A 22,637-nucleotide genomic window follows, 5' to 3' on the forward strand; every position below is an offset into this window, starting at 1 on the left:
AGGACTTTGCCTAAAATACTTCTCATAGAAAGTAATTTTTGACTTATTTCCCTGTACTTTCTTGTACATTTATAAAGTTTTTATCTTTCTATCCAAGATAAATGATAGCATTTGCTTATTTGTGTTCCTAAGTCTTCTCTCCATCCCCTCTCATTAGAAACAAAGATTTGGGCATTGTGTGTGTGTGTGTGTGTGTGTGTGTGTGTGTATACATATATATATAATCCACCTACCCTCATCATTGCGACTGCTGTCCACTATTGCTCTGCTTTTCAGATGCTTGGAAACAGCAGACCAACTTGTTATAGAAATACTTCAAGGGCTTATTGTAAATGAAAACTGCTACATTTCTACAAAAGGTTGTGAAACTCTAGGCGTGAGAGCCATGTAGAAGTTACTGTGGTGTGACCCCTGGCCCTTTAGGGTTCACATTCACAGCCCTGAGGGAATTGCAGGCGCCTGGGAGCTCTGTTCTTTCACTTCTGTTGGAGCTGCTGTCAGACCAGGTTGCTTGCTGGCTAGGCATAGGCTGGGCTTGAAGAGACTATAATTCTTATTCTCTGCCCCTTGTTTTCTTCCTCTCTTGAGGAAACTAAAGAATGATAGACCATTTTATTTCTCACATTCGAGGAATTCTCCCACATGCCTTTTTCTTCTCTGTCTTCTCCACGTTTGGTTTCAAAACCAGGGGATTACTTTGTTTGTCCCTACATCACTGGTATTTTAAAAGCATTAAACTTGAAAGTAACTTGTAACTGTAAGCAGCCATCCTGACATACTTTTGAAGACACCATCCACCTCTTGCTGGATAGGCATGCTACACACTGGCAGCCACGCCAACTCCTTGGTGATTTACCACTTAGTAAGTTTTCACTCTTTTCAGAGGGTGGTAGTAGAACAGGAACTAGATCTTTAAATTATTTTTCTATTTTGGAATGAAAATTACTTCAGGGTCGAGTAGGGTTAGAAATGGTGGGAAAAATTATTTTCAGAATAAAATTTGTATTTTAAAATCAATTTGGACACATTTTTGTTACTTTAAAATATGTACTCACGCTAGTTAGAATGGCGATCATTAAAAAGTCAGGAAACAACAGATGCTGGAGAGGAGGTGGAGAAATAGGAACGCTTTTTACACTGTTGGTGGGAGCATAAATTAGTTCAACCATTGTGGAAGACAGTGTGGCGTTTCCTTAAGGATCTAGAACCAGAAATACCATTTGACCTAGCAATCCCATTACTGGGTATATACCCAAAGAATTATAAATCATTCTACATAAAGACGCATGCACATTTATGTTTACTGCAGCACTATTTACAATAGCAAAGACTTGAAACCAATCTAAATGCCCATCAATGATAGACTGGATAAAGAAAATGTGGCACATAGACACCATGGAATACTATGCAGCCATAAAAAAGGATGAGTTTGTGTCCTTTGCAGGGACGTGGATGAAACTGGAAACCATCATTCTCAGCAAAACAGGAACAGAAAACCAGATACCACATGTTCTCACGCATAAGTGGGAGTTGAGCATTGAGAACACATGGGCACAGGGAGGGGAACATCACACACCAGGGCCTGTCAGGGGTTGGAGGCTAGGGGAAGAATAGCATTAGGAGAAATACCTAATGTAGATGACAGGTTGATGGGTGCAGCCAACCACCATGGCACATATCTACCTATGTAACAAACCTGCACGTTCTGCACATGTATCCCAGAACTTCAAGCATAATTTTAAAAAAATATGTAAGCAGTGAAATTTTAAAAATCTTTGCCAGAGTTCATCAAATGAAGGGATATAATCTAATTGCTCTCTCATGCAAGAACATTTATCAGTATCTTTTGTTAAACCCACTGTGTTTAGAATCATTCTGTCATCGTCACTGTTTTATTTCTAGTCTTTGATTTCTCTTCTGTTGCCTTCTATTCTTCTGAACAAATTAAAGATGATGTTACTGACATAGTTTTTGTTTTTCAGCTGTCAGGAAATTTTACCGATTATTTGCTTTCCTCTTCCTACCTCCACCTTCCCAGCTTTCAGGCATGATATGGGGGACAGGGATTTGGGAATATTGTCTCCACCCGTGAATGTTGTTTAATTTATCGCACAAAAGCTGGAGTTAGGTTCATTCTTTTCATCCATTGCTCAGCAGAAGCGCATACTCTGTGGCCAAGTGGAAAAGTGGACAGAAGTTATCATTAGTATTTATAGCACTATAACATAATATGCCAGCATTTGGAGCTTAAAGGGATTAAATGTGGTATAACATAATAAAATATAGTCTATAAAAATCCCTGGATTATTCAGAAAAATAATTTTATGATGCAAGGTAGTTAAATGATTAAAGCACTGATAAATGATCTGTCAGTTTGCTATTTAAATTTTTATTTAATTATGTTCTGCAATGGAGTTATACATTAACTCTGAACTGTGTTAGAAAAATTATGATTAGGAGTATTAGTTTATCTTTTATTTTGTTTTGACTCTTGTATTCTGGAGAGTCACCTGAAGACAAAAGCTCCATTCTGTCTAGTAATCAGACTACATCTCGTAAGTGTACTTCATTTGCAGAATATGCCATTTTAACCTGTTTTGACATTAAGCCTGATTTTGTGCATCAGTCTAGTTATTTGCACGAGGGGAAACTTCATCTGAGTGTTACCACCCTCTACTTGTTGTATTCATTGACATCTCCTTCCAGATTTCTGTCAGCAACAATTTCAAGTGAATCAAATAGGACTGCTCTCATAAGCTATTCTTCTGTAGCACAGAAAGCCTGTATGAATCAAATGTCAAAATTCATTCTAGGCAAATAGTTTACAGAGAATGTGCTAGCCTACAGAAGTTTGCTGCTCATGGTTTTTGAATAAGTTTTCATGGAAATATGGTGCTTAGCAGCTTTTATGAAAGATATTTTTTAAAATTTGGTGTTTGCCTCTGGCTAGAAGTTTGATACCAGCCTCTTCATTATCTAACAGTTATAGTCAGTTCTCCATCTTTTAAAAGAGATTATAATTCTTTACAGACTTAAGCCAAGTCTTGCTATTTAAAGTGAGTAATAGAAAAAGTTGGACAAAAATCCTGGGTTTTCATTTTTAAAAAATTAATGACAAGGTTGCTAGTCTCCCTTAGGGATGATATATAATTTTTAAGAAAAATGAGAAGTTAAGGAAGTCATATTTTTACACTATTTTACAAATTTCCTCTCAAAATAGTAGTTATTTAAATATATCCCGTGAGTTCAGAAATAATTTTTATCCCCAGACATTGATTTGGTTCCTACTTGGGCTGAGAAGATAAAAAGAAAAGTATGAGGTGTTATTTTTCCTTTTAGTTACGAATTTTACTTTCAGAGCTAAGCTTTACATATAAAACAGTAATAGCAGGTGTATATACACACACAGTTATATCCACACGCATAAACATATGACTAAAATTGATAAAGTATTTTTTATAGTAAAGTAATATAATATAGTAAAGTAATATAAAAGCACAGAAGTGCCAAGTTACTATAGACTGGAGTTGGTAGGCATGTCTTCATTGAGGAGAAACTTTTGAATTTCAAAGAATAATATATTTAGGGCTGAGTGTGCTGACACATGCCTGTAATCCCAGCACTTTGGGAGGTCGTGGCGGGCGGATCACACTTGAGGTCAGGAATTTGAGACTAGCCTGGCCAGTGTGATGAAACCTCATCTCTACTAAAAATACAAAAATTAACTGAGCATGGTGAGGGGGGCATCTGTAGTCTCAGCTACTAGGGAGGCTGAGGCACGAGAATTGCTTGAACCCATGAGATAGAGGCTACAGTGAGCCGGGATCATGCCACTGCACTACAGCCTGGGTGACAGACTGAGACTCCATCTCAAAAAAATATATATATACACACACATATATATTTTTATATATATATATTTAACTTATATATATATATATATAAAAATATATATGGAAAACTCAGCTATACTTTACCTGTTACATTTTTCATTTGAAAATTGCTTAAATAGTAGAATCTAAGCAAAAATTGGGGGTTACAAGAAAAGGTTTTAATATATCCTTGCATATCAAGGATGACATAAAAAAAAATGTACCATAAACATTTGTTCAGGGCAAACCACCTTCCTGACTTTACAGGGCCAGTGTTGCCATTTTTGATCCAGGCTTTCTTTGGCTTGGCATTAACTAGGAATGTTCCATCTTGCAAAACCAGTGTATTTATTGGGGTTTAAATAAATTAAGCTCTTTGCTTCTGCTAAATCATATGGAGAAGTGGGTTCCCACCCATGGGAAAGAAAGCATAAAATACAAATGCACTGATCCTGCCTCCTGTCCTTTTTCAGTCTGCTTGTCCTACTTTTGCTGGTCTCAGGTTCCTTGTGTTGGGGGAAGAATCCATGTGTGCATCTGTACACAGTAACATGCACACTCTGCGTTGTCTTAGAACAAATTCTTTAGGGAGCAGAGCTAAATGTGCATGTTCATTCTACCATCTTTAATTGGAAGTCCACTTTCTACTTCTAAAAGTTGAACAATGAGCATGTTTTATCACATACTAAAATAAAGTGGACTCTTCTCCTGAATATAGCACATGTCAAAGTTACCATTAGGCTGTCTGGGTATCTTCTAAAAAGACTTTTGATTGTGGTAGCTTTAGTAGCATCTGTTTTGACATAGTTCTTTGTTTTCTTGCAGATGCTTCTCAGTAGCTTTCATTTTCTTGCTTTATTATTCCCTGCAGGTGTCTAGATAATCCATTTTATTTTGCATGTGTGTTTAATTGGGGAGTGGGTCCTAGGAGATGAAAGAGGATAGAAATGCTTTTCTCCTTAAAATATGTTATTTGGGGCCAGGCGTGTTGGCTTACACCTGTAATCCCAGCACTTTGGGAGGCTGAGGTGGGCAGGTCACGAGGTCAGGAGTTCGATACCAGCCTGGCCAACATGGAGAAACCACATCTCTACTAAAGATACAAAAAGTTAGCCAGGCGTTGTGGCGCACACCTCTAGTCCCAGTTACTCTGGAGGCTGAGGCAGGAGAATCACTTGAACCCTAGAGGCAAAGCGGCGATCACGCTATTGAACTCCAGCCTGGGCAACAGAGCGAGACTCAGTCTCAAAAAAAAAAAAAGTTATTTGGGTTTTTGGCAAATAATAGGTGCAATTCATTTGTTATTCACTTGGTTTCGGTCATTATTTATCATATATAGTTTTGTGGCTTTGTTCATTAAACATTTCTGGAGCAAGCAGTGGTGATACCATGAGGAATTTTTAGTCTCCTCTGACCCTTGGTTGGAGCCTGTGCAGTAAAGGGGAAAGGATTCGTTCCTGTGTTCCTGGTTGGATTTCACACTGATTTACTTTTCTATTTCTTGGTGCTTTTCTCCCTTAGACTTTCATGTTACTAGTTCCATAATGACATCCAGGTGTTCCTTTGTAGTATTATAATACAAAAAAAAAAAGTTCTATGCTTCCTGACTACTTTTTCTTCCTCTGGAAACAAAATCCCTACTTTTTCAAATCTAGCAGATAACCTAGAGAGGATCAGCAGTTTGAGTGAATGACTTTAGTGTGTGAATTACCTGCACTGCCTTCTAAGAGATATTTGCATTTTAAAAGAAGATACCTGTTTACTCTAAAGAATCTAGTGGTCGAATTCTAGTGGTAGAATTTCACTACTGAAGCCTAGAGAAGTAAAAAAATAAAGGCAGTTTGGGGTGGGAGGAAGGTCGAGGGCTGGATTTTTGGCATCTTTGGATCAGGTGGTCACACTACCAGTAGTACAGCCTTTTTGAAAAGCACGGTTCAGGGCCATGTTCACCCAAAGCTGCTTAACTTCCCTGCTTCTGAATTCCTAGGTTCTTTCTGATGCCTCACAATTTCCTCCTTACATAGTTGTAGCATTTTTTGTGTATGTGTGTTTTAAATCAAGCGAGACCTTAAAGATTCACCCAGCCAGGTCCCCCTCCTTCCACACTCCAGTGGTGAACAAAGACCTTGTTGTCACTTTGTCTTTTATTTTACTTTGTTAGTCATCCACCAGGAACGAAAAGCTTTTACTTGGAAAAAATGTCAAATTGAATAGAAACACTGTTGCCCCAAGTAGATCAATGTTTAAAAACTGAGATATCTCAAAATGAACTGGATTTTTCCCTAGATTGCCCAGAAGTTACTTGTCATCAAATTCAAGAATCAGAAATTCAGATGGTGAAGTATAAGGCAACTACTGTTGTTAGGAAACTCATCGAGACCTCTCCTTAGTCACATCCTATCTCCCTCTGCTTTACAACCATAATAAAGTAAGCATTTAAGTGATTAAGATTATTCTGCATTGTAACTTGTCTTCTACTTTGGTTAGTTGTTGAAAGAATAAGCACTTCTGGCTAGTAGAGGTAAGAACAGTTTGAGTGGGTCTGGCTTGTGATAAGATGTAGGATCTCTAGTCGTCTTGTGTTTTTTCACCTGATGATTTCTTTCACAAAGGTAGACTCAGATATAGTTGTCATTGAAGATTGTCAGATAAATCTTATTTTATCAGGCTGTGTTAATCTTTTTTTTTTTGAGATGGAGTCTCACTCTGTCACCCAGGCTGGAGGGCAGTGGCACAATCTCTGCTCACTGCAACCTCTGCTGTCTGGGTTCAAGCAGTTCTCCTGCCTCAGCCTCCCAAGTACCTGGGATTACAGGCGCCTGCCACTGCACCTGGCAATTTTTTGTAGTTTTCATAGAGATGGGGTTTCACCATCTTGGCCAGGCTGGTCTTGAACTCCTGACCTCGTGATCCACCCGCTTCAGCCTCCCAAAGTGCTGGGATTACAGGCATGAGCCACTGCGCCTGGCCAATCATTTTTTTAAAAAAGAATTTTAAGTGAATAATTGAGCATTTGATTTATTATCCTGGCTTTTCTATCTGGGTCTTTGAAAGGGACAAAAGGAGCACATATACTCCATGGGATGTAGCCTGGCCAGATTGAAAACTGAAAATTGATGGATTTGGAGTATGCGGGCAGATAGTTGTATGCTGGGACAGGGATTCTCTTTGCTGACTGCCTCATGTTTAAGCTTTTAAAAATTTGTTGGTTAAGCTTTTAAAAAAATTTTAGGGTTTTTAGGGCAATGAAGTTACTCTGTATGATGCTATAATACATCATGGATACATGTCATTGTACATTTGTCCAAACCCATAGAATGCAGACACTGAGAGTGAACCCTGACATAAACTGTGGACTTAGGGTGATAACGACATGTCGGTGGAGGTTCACCAGTTGTAACAACTGTACCCACTGTGTGGGAGATGTTGCTAATTTTCCCAATGGGGGGGTTATGCATGTGTGAAAGCAGGGGATATAGGGAAAACTTCTGTACTTTATGCTCAATTTTGCTGCAAACCTAAAACTGGTATAAATAAAAAGTTACAGATGCCCAGGATCCTCTTTTGTAGATTCTAATTCAGTGGATCTGATGCTGGCTGGAGCATCTGTGTAGCCAGAGTTAAGAACTGCTTTGAGAGACCTCATGTTAAGACTGTAGGAGGTCTTATTAAGTGTATGTTTGGGTTCATTTACTTCACAGCTGTTTGCTAACTCTAATTGGTAGCTGAATTTGGTTATGATTTGTTTGGAGCAATGCCTAGGACATTGTAAGGGCTTGACAAATATTAACTATAATTTTTATTGTTAAAATCCTGATTATATGTTTTTCTCAGAGTTTGACCAGCTTTCTTAAATTTCTGATGAAAATACTTAAGTTCTATGCCTTGGATAAATTCCTAGTATTCTTATATTTTATCACTATGTGGCTTAGAAGGGCCATAATGTAAACGGATGCCACTTATATATTCACAGTGACTTTGTAATTTAAATAACTTGGTTAGACTGAAAAATTAAACCCTATTTAGTACTTTTACAAGTAAGAAAAACCTCACAAGATTTTAAAATAATATATTTTATCTTGTAATTTTGAATAAACCAATCCCTGGTGTCCAAGGACTTATCCTTTTGTTGGAGGGTCAGAAGAGAGACGTTGGCTATAATCAGTTGTGTTACAAAAATGTAGAATGTCAAAGGTGAACTTATTTCCCACTGAAATAAACTCTAAGAGTAGAAATATTTGTTTTTTGCAGTTGAGAAATTGCAAATTTAGCAGGCTAGTTACCAGCTGTTCACTTAGAGCAAGCGAAGATTTAGATAATTCTTCCTTATAAGCTAGAATACTATTCCATTAAACTTTTATTACCAAAGGAAGGCATTTATGGAATGCCTGCAGGGCTGTATTTTATGAATGACTGAGCAACTGACATATACTAGAACTGACAGAGGTGTTTGTTGTTTTGTTTAAGCAAAAAATACATTTTTTATATAAAATTTGTGGATATTTACATGTCATCAAATACGGTTTTCTTAACAAGCTTTAAGATCCATTGCTCTGGGGCTTTTTTGAGGTTTTCTGCATCTTCATTCCAGAGGTTGGCTTTGGGTTAGTTGTGGAGCTAGAACGTAGGTGTGAGGAGTGGGCATTGGTTGCTGGAATAGCCTTCTGCACACCTGTTTGGATATGTGGAGATAGAAACCCTCCAAGTGGGCACACCCTAGTCTACTAGCTCATTCTTGTGTCTTGAAAACTATTGAAAATTTCTGGGCTGCAGGAGATAAAAACTGCAACTGCCTAAGAAATAAATTTGTGTGTAGTTATGAATGAGATATTAAAAGGTTAATATTGTTTAAAAACTAGCATTCGTTTTCTTTGTTAAAAAAAAGGGGCCATATCATAGACTTCAACTTGTTGACAGTGTGATTTTTTGTGTGTGTTAATAATGTTGGTAGCAGGATTTCAGATTTTTTTGGTGCCATTTTCCACATAGCAGAAAAATGAAATACATTTTCCCATCTTGTCTGAGCTTACCAAGTTGCTTATGAGATTAATTGTATGCTCAGTTAAGAATTCCGAAATATTTCAAAACCCAGCAGACTGGGGTGGAAGAACATTCCATTGAATACTGCTCTTAGACTTGATGGGCTTGGAAACATCGTGCTCATGAAATAAGGATCTTACTTTATAACATTTAAGAAGGGCAAGTACTTCTCTCCTTGAGGAGTCAAAGTGTCTGTGTGATTTTTTTAAAGGTGAACCTCTGTGCTTCTAGCTTTACTAGGATATCCTTTTAAATTATTGCAGGTTACAGTTACTGAAGGTTATCTTTGCAGTCTGTTCTAGTCTAGTGTGTGTTTTCCTAAGTAGCAGCTTTTTAATTTTAATTTTTAGCAACTGAAACTACATTGAATGCATGGTATTTTGTGTCATTCCTGTCAACAGCACTGCAAAATTCCCCCAGTATTCTCTCATAATCCTCTGAATCCTGTGGAATGGAAAAGATGTGGCAATCCTTAATGAACTGTGAGAAGTTTTCCTTTCTCCCTCCCTTCCTTTTTTTTTGGTTTAGTCTCTAAGGAAATAGTATACAAGAAAAAATTCTTTATAGTGACTTGTAAGAAACCAATATGTTTAAATAAATCTGATATCTGTCTATCTTGTTTACTTGTATACATATATACAAAGTTTTCCTGATTAATGAAAACTAAGTTTGAAAAAAATTTTTCAGTTACTAAAAAAATTAAAAAAAAGGGATGGGTGCTGTGGCTCATGCCTGTAATGCCAACACTTTGGGAGACCAAGGTGGGAGAATTGCTTGAACCCAGAGGTTTTAGAGACCAGCCTGGGTAAGATGATGAAACCCCATCTGCCTCTACCAAAAAATTTTTAAAATTAGCCAGGCATGGCGGCATGCACCTGCAGTCTCAGATACTCGGGAGGCTGAGGCAGGAAGGTCATTTGAGCCTAGAAGTTTGAGGCTGCAGTGAGCCGGGATTGTGCCACTTCACTCCAGCTTCAGCAACAGAGCAAGATCCCATCTCTTAGAAGAGAAAAAAAAAAATGTAAATGTATTTGTCTTCTATATTTATGTATCTACATGCATATGTTTGTATATTATATATAATATGTATCTTTTTTAAGTATTTGGGAAAAACATTTTCAAAATTTAATTCTTATTAATGATCAGGGAAACTTACTCTTAAGAATCTTCCTTTACTATATAAATGTCTCATTTACTACTGGAATTATGTTTTTAACACACACACAGAGTTGACCAGGGTTTCTTTTTCCTGGGGTTTGAATGAAGTTTGGGAAAGAGATATGTTGACAGCTCCCTTAGATTGGTAAGAAAATAATTATCTGATAAATCACAGCCTTGGATAATTTGAGACACTCTCTATTCTTCCCTAAGGTTTTATAGGATTCCCATCCTCCTTCCCCAACAATGTATCAGTTGTTGTATTTGCTCTGTGCATACCTTTCTTTCCTTGGCCTTTTATATTTGCATAGTGTAGTTTGGAGCTAGTGCAAAATACATAGCTTCAGGGCTGTAATGTATAGATTGCATTGTGCGCTTCCCATCATCGTCTCCTCAGCACACAATAACTGCAGTGTGGAGGGCCCTACACAGAGGCAGTGATGGTGTTTATAAAACGCCAGTGGTGTGTGGCGTTCACTACAATCTGCCGGGTAAGCAGTTGCACAAATTCCTCTAAGTTGAGAGGCCTCCAGAAATGTCATGTTTTGGCCTCAGTGTTGAATGCCACAAATAACAGCACAGGCATGGGGGACTTTGCTCAGCCTCTCAGATTCCAGCCTACCTTCCTTTGGCTGCATCTACAGTAGATTTCATTGCCTCTTTCTTTTTAAATGAAAGTTCCCAAAAGCTAGCATTCTAATTTTTGAATAACGTATCTTGAGCCCATCTAAATTGTCTTGTTTTTGTCTATTTTCTTTGGGTATCTATAATACAGTATGTAGGTTTTTAAAAAAACTAAAATTCTGATACCTGGAAAGTAGACCAAAGAGCTTTTTTTGTTTGTTTTTTTGAAGTTTTCAACCCATTAACTTTATATTGCTAGTGAGTGGTATAAGTAGGGTTAGGGAGAGGCAGACAGAGGAAAAACAGATAGCTAAGCTTGTTGGTATTTAATATAGAAAGTTATATTCAAAATATTTCTTTTTGAAGTATATTTGGCAAGGTTTATTAACAGTTGCATGGTTTTTATTGTTTAATAAACTTGATGTCATATTATCAGAATAGAGATTGACACAGCTTGTACTTTATGAAGATTCTACTGTGAGAACAGAAACACAGCGGAGGCATGCTTTAGATAGCAAGAAGAAATGACAGCGAAAGTGATGTCTTAGTGAAGGAATGTGCAAGACTAGGAAACCCCCTGTCCCTTCTGCATAAAGATGAGGTATGGCCTACTCTTGAGAGGAAGGGGCAGATTGGCTTTTTTGCTCATGTCATTCCTCTAGTTCCCAAAACGTATTTGGAAATGCCCCAGTTTACTAAGGAAGAGTATAAGCACAATGTAGAATTGTGAAAATGAAGTGTTGGTCTACGCTGGTCTTTTCCCAGAAACTAGTTAGCAGCGTGTGTTTGGTTTAGGTCCTTGAACATTACGGGTTGGTAGTCCATGAGCTAGATAAGGAAGATTGTGTAAGAAACCAGAAGGCCTGAATTCTAGACTCAACCCGGCCAACTTTTTGACTGGGCTTATGGCATTGAACCATTCCACCAGCAGATATCTTTTGGCCTATTAGTCAGGTAATTACTCAGTAGGGGGCATTGAAGTAAGATGTCCTCTTTCTTCAAGAACTCAATGTCTGAAAGTAATAAGTATCAAAAGGAGTACAGTGGAAGAATAAGTGCCATAGATGTGAAATAATGCTCTTGAAGGAGAATGATGCAATATTGGGAGATTGGAACAGGCTTCATAGGGAAGGATAATTTAGAGATTTATATACAAGTAGAAGTAGTTTTGACATTTGTAAATAAATCAGGGGAAAAAATTAGAATATGTCTTGATAAGTCAGTAAGTGGTTCTCTTTATCTGGGGCAATACCTCAAAATTGCTGTGACAACTAAAGAAGCAACTATGTGTACTGGTATCTTAGGTGCAAGTTATGAAGCAAAATTATGTGTATTGCTTGGTTAACAAATGTATATTTGTAGTCCTTTTATACAGTAGAATTCAAGTTATTGTTTATTTAAAAAAAAAAAAAAAGCAATGTTAATGGGAGAAAATTACTTTCCTGGATAGAAGTGTGGAATATTAGTGTATATTAATAGCACACATAATAATTTAATTATTTTAACTGAAATTCAGAAAATCAGACTGAAAAATTAGATAAACTCTCTATAACCTTATTTTTCTTATTTGTGAAATAAGGAAGTTTGCTTAAATAATGGAAAACTTTAAAATCATATTTAAAATCAATTATTATTTTAGAGCAGCTCAAAAAGATCTTGTAATTTCAACTGGCTTTAATGAATCCATGTAATAAGCCAAACATTTTATTGATCACTTTAAACATACTTCATTTAATTCTCTCATCACCATTATAAGGTGGGTACTTTTACAGAGAGGAAACTGAGGCACAGAGAAGTTACGTAACTTGCCGTGGTTACAGAGCTGTTAAGAGTAAGGCTGGGGGTCAAGCTCAGGACACTATGATTATACTGCAGTACTTTTCTTCCATATTGTTAAGAATTGGTGATTCTCAGGAAAGATGGAACATACCAGAATCTGGGGGGGAAGGAAGAACTATTTTGAGGAACAATTTCAACTTACATGCCCCCGTACATTTTTATATGCTACCATTATGCATTGTACCTTGGTTCTTCACCCCCATCCCAAAGGGAATTACTATTTATGGAGTGTGTTGTGAACAATGTCAAGACAAAGTTGTGAGCCACTAACTAGATGATGTTGCTGTCTGAGCCAATCCAATCGAGTTTGATTGCACATTAGTGCTATAAATGTTGTAACTTGGAACATTCATATGTAGCATTTAATGTGTGTCACCTGATAATCTGATGCTTTTTAGAATATAAGAAGAAATGTGCTACTTATTTTGTTTGCGTTTTTGAATAAGCCTTCAAAGCACATGTTTTAGGTTTCTTAGAAGTGACTTTTCTGTGTTTTTTTGGTTACAATTTTCCTTCTCAGTCCTTCTTTTTATTCCCTAGTTTATGTTTCATTCCCTCTTGTCTTGATGACTTTATTATAGCTATTTAAAAAAATGCATGTTAGAACCATTTATGTGTTGAGTATAAATAATAAATTAGTAGAATAAAATCATTGTGGATTAATAAATTTTATTAATTTTGCTAGGGATTCATTGAGCTTTCTTAATTTGAAGTTTTATAGCATTGTTTCTTTTAATATTGCCTTTCCCTTATTCTCTCTCATCTCCATCTAGGATTCTGATGAGATATTTGTAGACCCCTCATTCTGTTCTCCATGTCTGTGAAGTTCTTTCATATTGTCCTTCCCTTTGTCTTTTTCAGCCACATTCTGGACAGTTTTTTTCAGATCTGTCTTCCAGTTCACTGGTTTTCTCTTCAGCTTTGTCATATCCTGTCCATTTGGATTGTAATTTAGTTACATATCGTTTTCATTTCTAGGTGTTTTATTTGATTATTTTCAAAAACTGCTTTTCCATAGTCACTTTTTCCTTAGTCATATTTTAAAATATTTCTTATAAACACATAAAACATATATATTTTGTGTTTTGTACCTGATAATTCTATTATGTGCAGTCTCTGAAAATCTGATTCTGATACTGTGTCTCTCAATAATGGTGTCTGGTTTCCTTGTGGTTTTGTGATTTTTAATGTATGTTTTTTGAGATTTTTGTTTATGAGAATTTCTTGCTTCTCCCAGGCAGCTGGGCACATCTAATCTTGGACCAGTTTAAACTGGATTCTCTTTTGGCATTTTTGAATCAAACAGATATGAGTACCAGTGTCTACATCTGCGTTAGAGTCAGATGGTGGTACAGGTTGAGTATCTTTTATCTGAAATGCTTGGGACCCGAAATGTTTTGTATTTCAAGTTTTTTTCAGATTTTGTAATACTCGAACACTCCAAATCAAGAAATTGGAAATCTGAAACGCTCCAATGAGCATTTTCTTTGAGCATAATGTTGGCGTTGAAAAAATTTCGGATTTTGGAGTATTTCGTATTTTTGGTTTTTGGATTTGGGATGCTCAACCTGTAATTCTTTCCTACCTCATTTCTTGAGGTGTGGTCATTAAAACAGTAATTCTGTTGTAGAATACATTAGTAAATGTATTAAAAAATAGTGGGCTCTTTTGCTAAATAGTTTTGGGAAACATCAGGTTTCCCAAGTGAAAGAAATAATGGGAAACAGGGTTTTTGCATTGCAGAACTCCTCAGGGTGTCTGTTATACAAATAGGTGTTTTGATGCTCAGTAATCATATGCAACAGGCAGATTTTTTCTTGTCCCACTCTGCTGCTCTTTTTGGGAATGAGGGGTGTATATAACTCATGGGACAAGTGGGACCAGTGGAAAATAACTTTGGCAAATATAGGTTGGCCTCCTGATACTCTTGGCTTCTGCTAATTGCCCTTCTCGCTGTCTTTCCTACTGTGTTTACACCACTTTATGACCCTGTGTGTGTGTGTGTGTGTGTGTGTCTTATATTTAATCTGCCTGAGGGAAGTCATGATTGTATCTGCTATTCCTTATCCCCAGAGCAAAACATTGTCATTGTGCAGAGCTCTGGTATCAGGCTATCTCGTAGGCCACTGGTCACTTTTCTTTGAGCCAGTTTGGCCAAGTACCTAATTATGTCCAAATTGGTAGATACATAATGCTTTATTTTTGGCTTCCCATTCATTCTGTTTCTCTGCCAGTTGCATATAAATTTCCTAAGACCATGTTTGTCGTGCTCATCATTGATTCCCCGGTATCTTAACATAGGAACTGACACATATGGGTCAATATAGATTGAGTGTTAGCTTGGCAAGCCCTCACAGTCATCTGAGAGTCAGACAGGGTAACCAGCAGTCATATCGCATGGCTTGTTTATTCTAGATGGCTTCCTTTTTTTCATTTTACTGTATCCTCCAGTGTCTCTTGAACAGAAATTGACTCAGTCTCTGGAAACATCCAAAGTAAAAAGTAAGCTCTATAAACATACATCCAAAGTAAAAAGTAAGTTATTTTGAATATCTGTTTTCTCTACCTCAAAAAATCATTTCCTCCTCGAAAATTCACTTCAAATATCATATTCTTGGTGAAGCTGTGATTTCTGTTAGTCACATTTACTCATTTCATTCCTGGTGTTCCAATTGCACTTTGTACATCACTCTCTCAACATGTGCTTCATGGTGTTGTTGCATTTTTGCTTTTTCTTCCAGATTTTGAGTTCATTGAGGGTGGAGAGGCAGATGGAAGCTTAAGTAACATGTATGTGCAGTCAGGATCTCATGAAGCATTGAGAATATCTGTTTCCTGGAGACAGAAGGAAAGAATAGTAGAGAAGCAGGCTTAGCATCCAAAAACATTTTGGTGTTTGTTAGATGTGGACTAGTGAAGGAATAGTTGACAGTAGAGTACTGCTATGGCTGGTTGAGGCGTATTCCATCTCACTGGGTTAATTTTATTGTCATGTGAGCTCTGAGGTAGTTATTATCCTCATTTTACAGACAAAGAGACTAAGTGGTTTTCTATTGTCACACTGATTCAGTAATAGTAAATGCTTACAAAATGTTGAATGATAGAGGAACTAGGTCCGATAGAGGAACTGGTCCAGCCATCATGCTGATACCTCACGTACTGCATACCAACACCAAATTGTAGTGGTGAGCTGTGTGGGTGTTTTTTCCTCTTATTCTTGTAGGGAAATTCTGTGCATGAGGGCATGTTCCTGTTTTTGAAATGGAAACCAATGAGAACGTGTGAATTATTAATAAGAATTGACTTAAAGCTAGTGTTGGAATTGCAATGTGTTTTCTCCTTGAACCAAGGTGTATCGTTGTAGACATCAGTTGTCTTAAATATCCTTTTTACCCTAATTTCAAATAACATGATAACCAACTGTTATGTACTGAAACTCTTTTAGTACTCACCACACCTCCTGTAGTATCTGCTACCTGTTATCCCCATTTCACAGATGTGCAGATTAAGGTAAGCAGACATTAAGTGTCTTGCCATGGGTCACATAGCTTGTAGGTAGTGAAAGTGTATTTAGAACTTTGGTGTTTGACATACAGAGCCCAATCCTCTTATTCTCTACACTGTATTTGTATATACTTTTAATATATGGACAAACAAGCACATATCCATCTTAAACATGCTCAGTAATTTAATTGACTATTAAATCCTGATTGTGAACCTATAATATGTATATGGCACATTGCTTTATTTTTAAATTTTTTATTATTTATGTATTTATTCATTGAGACAGGGTCTCACTGTCACCAAGCCTGGATTGCAGTGGCGTGAACACAGCTCACTGCAGCCTCAGCCTCCCAGGCTTAAGCAATCCTTCCACCCTAGCCTCCTGAGTAGCTGAGACTACAAGCACAAGCCACCACACCTGGCTAATGTTTGTATTTTTTGTAGAGATGAAGGTTCACCATGTTGCCCAGGCTGATCTCAAACTCCTGAGCTCAAGTAATATGCCTGCCTCAGCCTCCCAAAGTGCTGGGATTACAGGCGTGAGCTACCACGCCTGGCCTTACACTGCTTATTATGTTGAAATAATGTAATCTGTGTGGCATTCTCCTTCTTCCCTTTACAATTTGATGCAATTCTATTCTTTTCAGAAATGTTACCATAAGAGGCTTAATAACAAAAGTACCAGATTCTCCTCAAGATATATATGTGGGGAACATTAATTTTCACACACTGGGTGAACTAGTACACATTTTGATAGTGAGAGGGCATTTGTTTAGAGGATGGAAAAGTCTGATGGCTTTTTCTTTTTCACTAGCAGTCCATTGGTGGCTTTTATCAGTGCATCTGGGGAGGAGGCGTGTGTCTGACCTGACCTCACAGTTGGGTTGTTCCAGGGGTGTGCATCTTAATTGGAAATGAGTCACCACTCTGCTTATGTTTTGCCATTGATTAGACAATGAGCTTTTCTTCTATGCCTGTCAAAGGCTCTTACATCTCTGTTCATAGCAGCTTCTTAAATTAAAATATATATGTGTATATATATATATTTGAGGTAAAAATATGTTAAGTCCTTAGAGGCAGTTGATTTCTTGTCCCACTTCCATTATCTTGTATTTTTAGAATTTATCCTAAGGAGCGAACACCATATCGTTCTCTAGGAAATTGTAAATAGGAGCATAGCTCGTACAGAAAAAGTAATTCTATTCTACACATATCATGGAACAAAAACTCAAACATTAAACCGAAGTGCTGATAGGATAAATTATGTTAGGATCTACTGAATAATAGGGCTAAATGATTTTCCTGGGGAGTAGTATACTTTATAGATATGAGCCACCTTGAGGAATTGATGGAAGCAGTTTGAACATTTTTAAAATAAGAAAATGAACAGCTAACATTTTGCCTTTTTAGTCCTTTTTATATCCATATCGAGTAGCAGTAAAGCAGACGGTGCTTGCTTATGCTTTTGTTTCACATTTTATGCTTTGTCTGTGTGTGCAGGGTGGGAGGGGTGAAGTTAAAAAATTAATCATTTTTATATTGTTAAAAAATGAGAAAACAAATATTTCATGTTAATTTATAATAAATCATGTATCTGATATGATGTCTTATATTTATAGCAGTCTTGGAATCTTTAGTACTTGAAAGGTAAAGTTGTTATTTTTTCTCCAGAAACGTGCTAAGGGACAAGTGTTATTTGACAAAGTGTGTGAACACCTCAATCTCTTGGAGAAGGACTACTTTGGACTTTTGTTCCAGGAAAGCCCTGAGCAGAAAGTAAGTGATTTCAAATTTATTTGTCTCTTTTTAGAACATAATGTATTTTTTATTAACCAGTTTATCTCAGTTTAAAATTTAGCTTTAAAATAACTTAGGTGTTTATTATGACTTCACTGTGAAATTTGGTAAAAACTGAAAAACTATCTTGTGTAGAGAGAAACCACCTGTAGCTTTTTGGTGTGTGTGTATTTGTGCATGTGCGTGCACATGTGTATGTGCTTTGCACTGCCATCATGCGCAGACAGAATAGAATGTCATCAGTGGAAAATTGATGTTCTGGCATAAAGAGAACACAGACTAAATGGTATTAATCACTTTTGGTTCTCAATCACTCAATCTCGCCTTTTGGTACTAAGTAAAGAAGCTGGCCACAGCAGCTCATATTGTGCAGTCACCTGTATGCTAGATATTAAAGCATGCCCAAAAGACAGGGAAGGCAGCGCATTGGAACGATTCTGTCTGAGGATACCAAGAACACTTGGTCACAGTGAAAGGGATTACTCCCCGTGATCTAACATTCAGATCACAGTCAGGAGAACAGAGCAATCAATAGAAGAACAGAAGTGTGAATTTTATTTGCCTACGTTGCTATCATTGTTAGTATTTACATGTCCTACTAATGAAATATAGGATAGTAAGAGTGATAATTATATATACTTTAAGTTTTCTCAACTTGCTTAGCTTTAAATACTTGATATCTAATTTGTGGTTTAATTCCATGTTTAGACTAAAGACAATTAAATTGCATGCGTGCCTGCTGAATAGTACATGAGTATTCTTAATAGAACTCTGTTTAGAGTACTGTTCTCAGACATAATAGCACATTTGACTAAATAAATTAGGTTTTTTAGACTATAAATTATAAGGTGGTCTTGATAATGTTTCCTAAAAGCTGCAAAAGAGAAAGTGGTGGGAATTTGGCTAGGATTACCTACTTTTTTTGAGATTACATACTGGTAGATTCATAGGAGCATGTAATATAATCTTTGTAAAGTAGAGGGACAATTGAGTATGTTGTACAATATGTGGAATCACATGTTCTATTAGTAGGCATAGGATATACTACATTAAGAAATCTGGGCTGAGCGTGGTGGCTTATGCCTATAATCCCAGCACTTTGGGAGGCCGAGGCCGGCGGATCACTTGAGGACAGGAGTTCAAGACCAGCCTGGCTAACATGGTGAAACCCCGTCTCTACTAAAAATACAAAAATTAGCTGGGCATGGTGGTGGCCGCTTGTAATCCCAGGTACTCGGGAGGCTGAGGCAGGAGAATCGCTTGAACCCAGGAGGCAGAGGTTGCAGTGAGCCGAGATCACGCCACTGCACTCCAGCCTGGGCGACACAGCGAGACTCCGTCTCAAAAGAAGAAAAGGAAAAGAAAAGAAACCTGATATTTTTGAAATACTAGTTTTGCATAAGAAAGAGTAGTATTTAGATAGTAGGATATACTATTTTTTTTATTTTGACAACTCTCAATTTATGTGTCTACTTCGTAGCTTTCACTGAATCTCAGACTCATCTACTTAACTGCCTGCTGGATGTGGGAGTTGGCAATTCCCTCTGTCTGTCATGTATACATTTAGTACACACCTTGTTTGTTACTCTTTCTCCCCATTCTATGAATTCCTCGAGGGTAGATGCCATGCCTTACTTATCTGTATAGTCTCTGTATATGTAGACGTTAGCTGCTATCTATTACCTGTGTGTCATATCACACTTATAAGGATGTCCGCTCTCATGAAAATAGAAAATAGCAAGTGTTGGCAAGGATGTGGAGAGACTGGAGATGCTGTGTGCTATGGTTAGGAAGGTAAACTGGTACAACCACTCTGGAAAACAGTGTGGAAGTTCCACAGAAAATTAAAAATAGAACTACTGGCTGGGCACGATGGCTCACACCTGTAATCCCCGCACTTTGGGAGACTGAGGCAGACAGATCACGAGGTCGGGAGTTCGAGATCAGCCTGGCCAACAAGGTGAAACCCCGTCTCTACTATTAAAAATACAAAAATTAGTTGGGCATGGTGGCACACGCCTGTAGTCCCAGCTACTTGGGTTGCTGAGGCAGGAGAATCACTTGAACCCGGGAGGTAGAGGTTGCAGTGAGCTGAAATCGCGGCAGTGCACTCCAGTCTGGGCAACAAGAGCGAAACTCCATCTCAAAAAAAAAAAAGAACTACTACATGATCTAACAATCCCACTTCTGAGTATATATACAAAATAATTGAAAGCAAGATCTTGAAGAGATGTTTGTTTACCCATGTTTATTGCAGCATTATTCATAATAGCCAAGAGATGGAAGCAACATTAATGGGTGAATAAAGAAAATGTGGTGTATACATACAATGGAATATGTATGTACATATCAATACATACTCAGCCCTGAGAAAGAAGGAAATCCTGTCACATGTTATATCATGGATTAACCTAGAGGACACCATGTTAAGTGAATTAAGGAAGTCACTAAAAGACAAGCACTATAGCATTCCACTTATATGAGGTATCTAAAGTAGTCAGACTCATGGAAACAGAGAGTAGAATGGTGGTTGCTAGGGGCTGGGGGAGGGGGAGTTGGGGAATTGTTTAATGGGTAGAGTTTCAGTTTTGCAAGATGTAAAAGTTCTAGAGATCTGTTGAACAATGAGAGTATGGTTTACACTACTCAACTGTACATTAATAAATGGTTAAAATTGCAAGTTTTATGTTATGTGTTTTTTACTACAATTAAAAATAATCCCACTACCTGTGTATAAACCAGCGTGCTCACTGCTGAGGCTCTAACTGTAAACAGTGAGAACCTAGACCCTGCCCTCAGAGGTGTCCCTGCTTATGTTTTAGTTGAAGAGGCAGAGTGGAAAAGCTAATTCTGCAGTTAGTGAATGTTGATTACTACTCTGCAGGAGAAAGTCATGGTGCTAACAGGAAGACTCTGCTTAAGCAGAAACCTCATGTGTGAGTGGACTTTGGCTGGGCAATGGGATATGGGAAGCACATACACGAGGCCCTGAGACTGGAGCAGCTGTCTGGTTAAAAACTGGAAAGAAGCCTGGTGTGGGTTAGTAAGGGGAGAATGAGATTAGGCTAGGGGAAAGGCTGGGTATTAATGAGGCTCAGATCATGCAGGGCCCATTCAGCCTATATGTTAAGGTTTGGGACATTTCCTTTTTGCTAAGAAAAATGGCAAACTGTTGATAGGCTGAAGCAAGGATGTGAGACGACCAGTTTTGTCTTTAGAAAGGTCACTTTGGTTGATGGTTGGAATGGGATGAGAGGGGACTTGAGTAGGGCTGTGCACCCAAAGCACAAAAGTAGCCTTGAGTAAGGTTGTGGCAGTGGAAATCGAAAAGCGAACGATTGAAGAGAGAGTGAGGAAGGAGGCAGACTCAATCTGATGAATAATTGGACATGAAGAATGACAGATATCAAGAATTAAGGCCTGGGTTTCAGGATGGTTGGAGCTGTTCAGTAAGAAGGGAAGGAGGACTCGATTGGGGGTTGGTAGGGGATATCATGAGTGTAGTTTCTGACATATTGAGTTTTAGGTTCAATTACTTATGGAGAGAACAAGTAAATAAATGAATTTAGTTTTGGATGTGTCTTAAAGAATGGCAGATTGCGTGAAACAAATACTCCACTCTAGGTATAATCTGTCTTAGCAGTGCAGGGTGCGTGGGGTAGTTTCATTTTCTGATGTGAATATCTTATTTGTGTGGAGGCTTGTAACCAGAAGTACTTCTTTGTAACTTACCTGTTTTTAAAAAAATCAGAGGTGGCTTTTACCATACAAATATTCCAAATAAAACAGAAATGGCTGTTAACAGCTAATCATTCTGGTATTCTCACTAGGCAGCAGGCACCTTACCTGTGTTATCTCATATAGTTCTCAGAATGACCCTAAGAGGTAGGTGTTATTAACTACACTTTATAGATGCAGAGATTTGAGGCACAGAGGAAGTTTAAAAAGTCAGCCAAGGTCACCTAGCCAATAAGTGTTGGCAATAAGATTCAAATTCAGGCAAAAAACTCAGAAGAAAAAGATACATTTTAGATTTTAGGGAAAATGTCAACAGTTGTAAACCTTCTGTCAGTCAAGGTAAAAATGGGCACAATTTTTCATAGCTATCATAACTGGAAAGTAGAAGAATACCATCTTGCCTCAGAGGAATTTTTCATGTTCTGAAATCCTGAAAGCTACCTTGCAAGACTTTACACATAGGGTGTTGAAGGACATTGTGAGCTGAGTTCCTGGGATGAGTTTCACAGTTGATGTTTCTATTATATTGTCAACAAATTTAAGGGCATGAGCTAACTTATTGATGGTGATTCTGTGATGGTCCACGCCAGTGCTGCTCAAAAGAGACTTCTTCCTTTGTGGTAGAATCACCTGGAAGACAGATTTTCAATTAGGAATCTTATTTATCTCTCTTCTTCCTCCATTGTCCGTAAACACACATGCGTGAATTCACGCACATGCACACACACATAGAAATGCACGTTCATTGGGTATGTCTTGATTCCTCCCTTCCCAGTTAAAAAATAGTGCCATTACTATTTAATTTACATATAGGATGTTGAAGGATGTTATGGGCTGTGCTACCAGCAGGGATATGTCCTATTCCTAAGATAATTTGGGCCAGAAAACAGATTAACCTTTGGTCAGGCTAATATTTTCAAGTATATAGCTTTCCAGTAATCTAATTCAATTCGGTGATAGAGCTTAATATACCCTGTCCTAAATACCAGCTGGATATTTATTAGGGACTAGATAGGAGAGACACTTTCAAGTTTTACTACCTGACAAGGGCCTGTGATACGAATA

At 37.6% G+C, this 22,637-nt stretch overlaps 1 protein-coding gene across 29 annotated transcripts in view; it reads left to right on the top strand.

The window, feature by feature from the left end:
* Positions 1–22,637, top strand: part of EPB41L2 (erythrocyte membrane protein band 4.1 like 2) — a 227,599-nt gene that overhangs the window by 121,069 nt on the left and 83,893 nt on the right. For all 29 annotated transcript variants that reach the window (XR_007724781.1, XM_050786323.1, XM_050786317.1 and 26 more), the window contains exon 4: positions 17,709–17,813. Coding sequence is in view for 28 of the 29 variants with exons in the window: in XM_050786323.1 (XP_050642280.1) it covers positions 17,709–17,813 (105 nt within the window). In the remaining variant the exon portion in view is untranslated. The remainder of the gene's footprint in view (positions 1–17,708; positions 17,814–22,637) is intronic.

This window comes from Macaca thibetana, chromosome 4 (genome assembly GCF_024542745.1).
Source record: "Macaca thibetana thibetana isolate TM-01 chromosome 4, ASM2454274v1, whole genome shotgun sequence".
NCBI classification, from domain to species: domain Eukaryota; kingdom Metazoa; phylum Chordata; class Mammalia; order Primates; family Cercopithecidae; genus Macaca; species Macaca thibetana.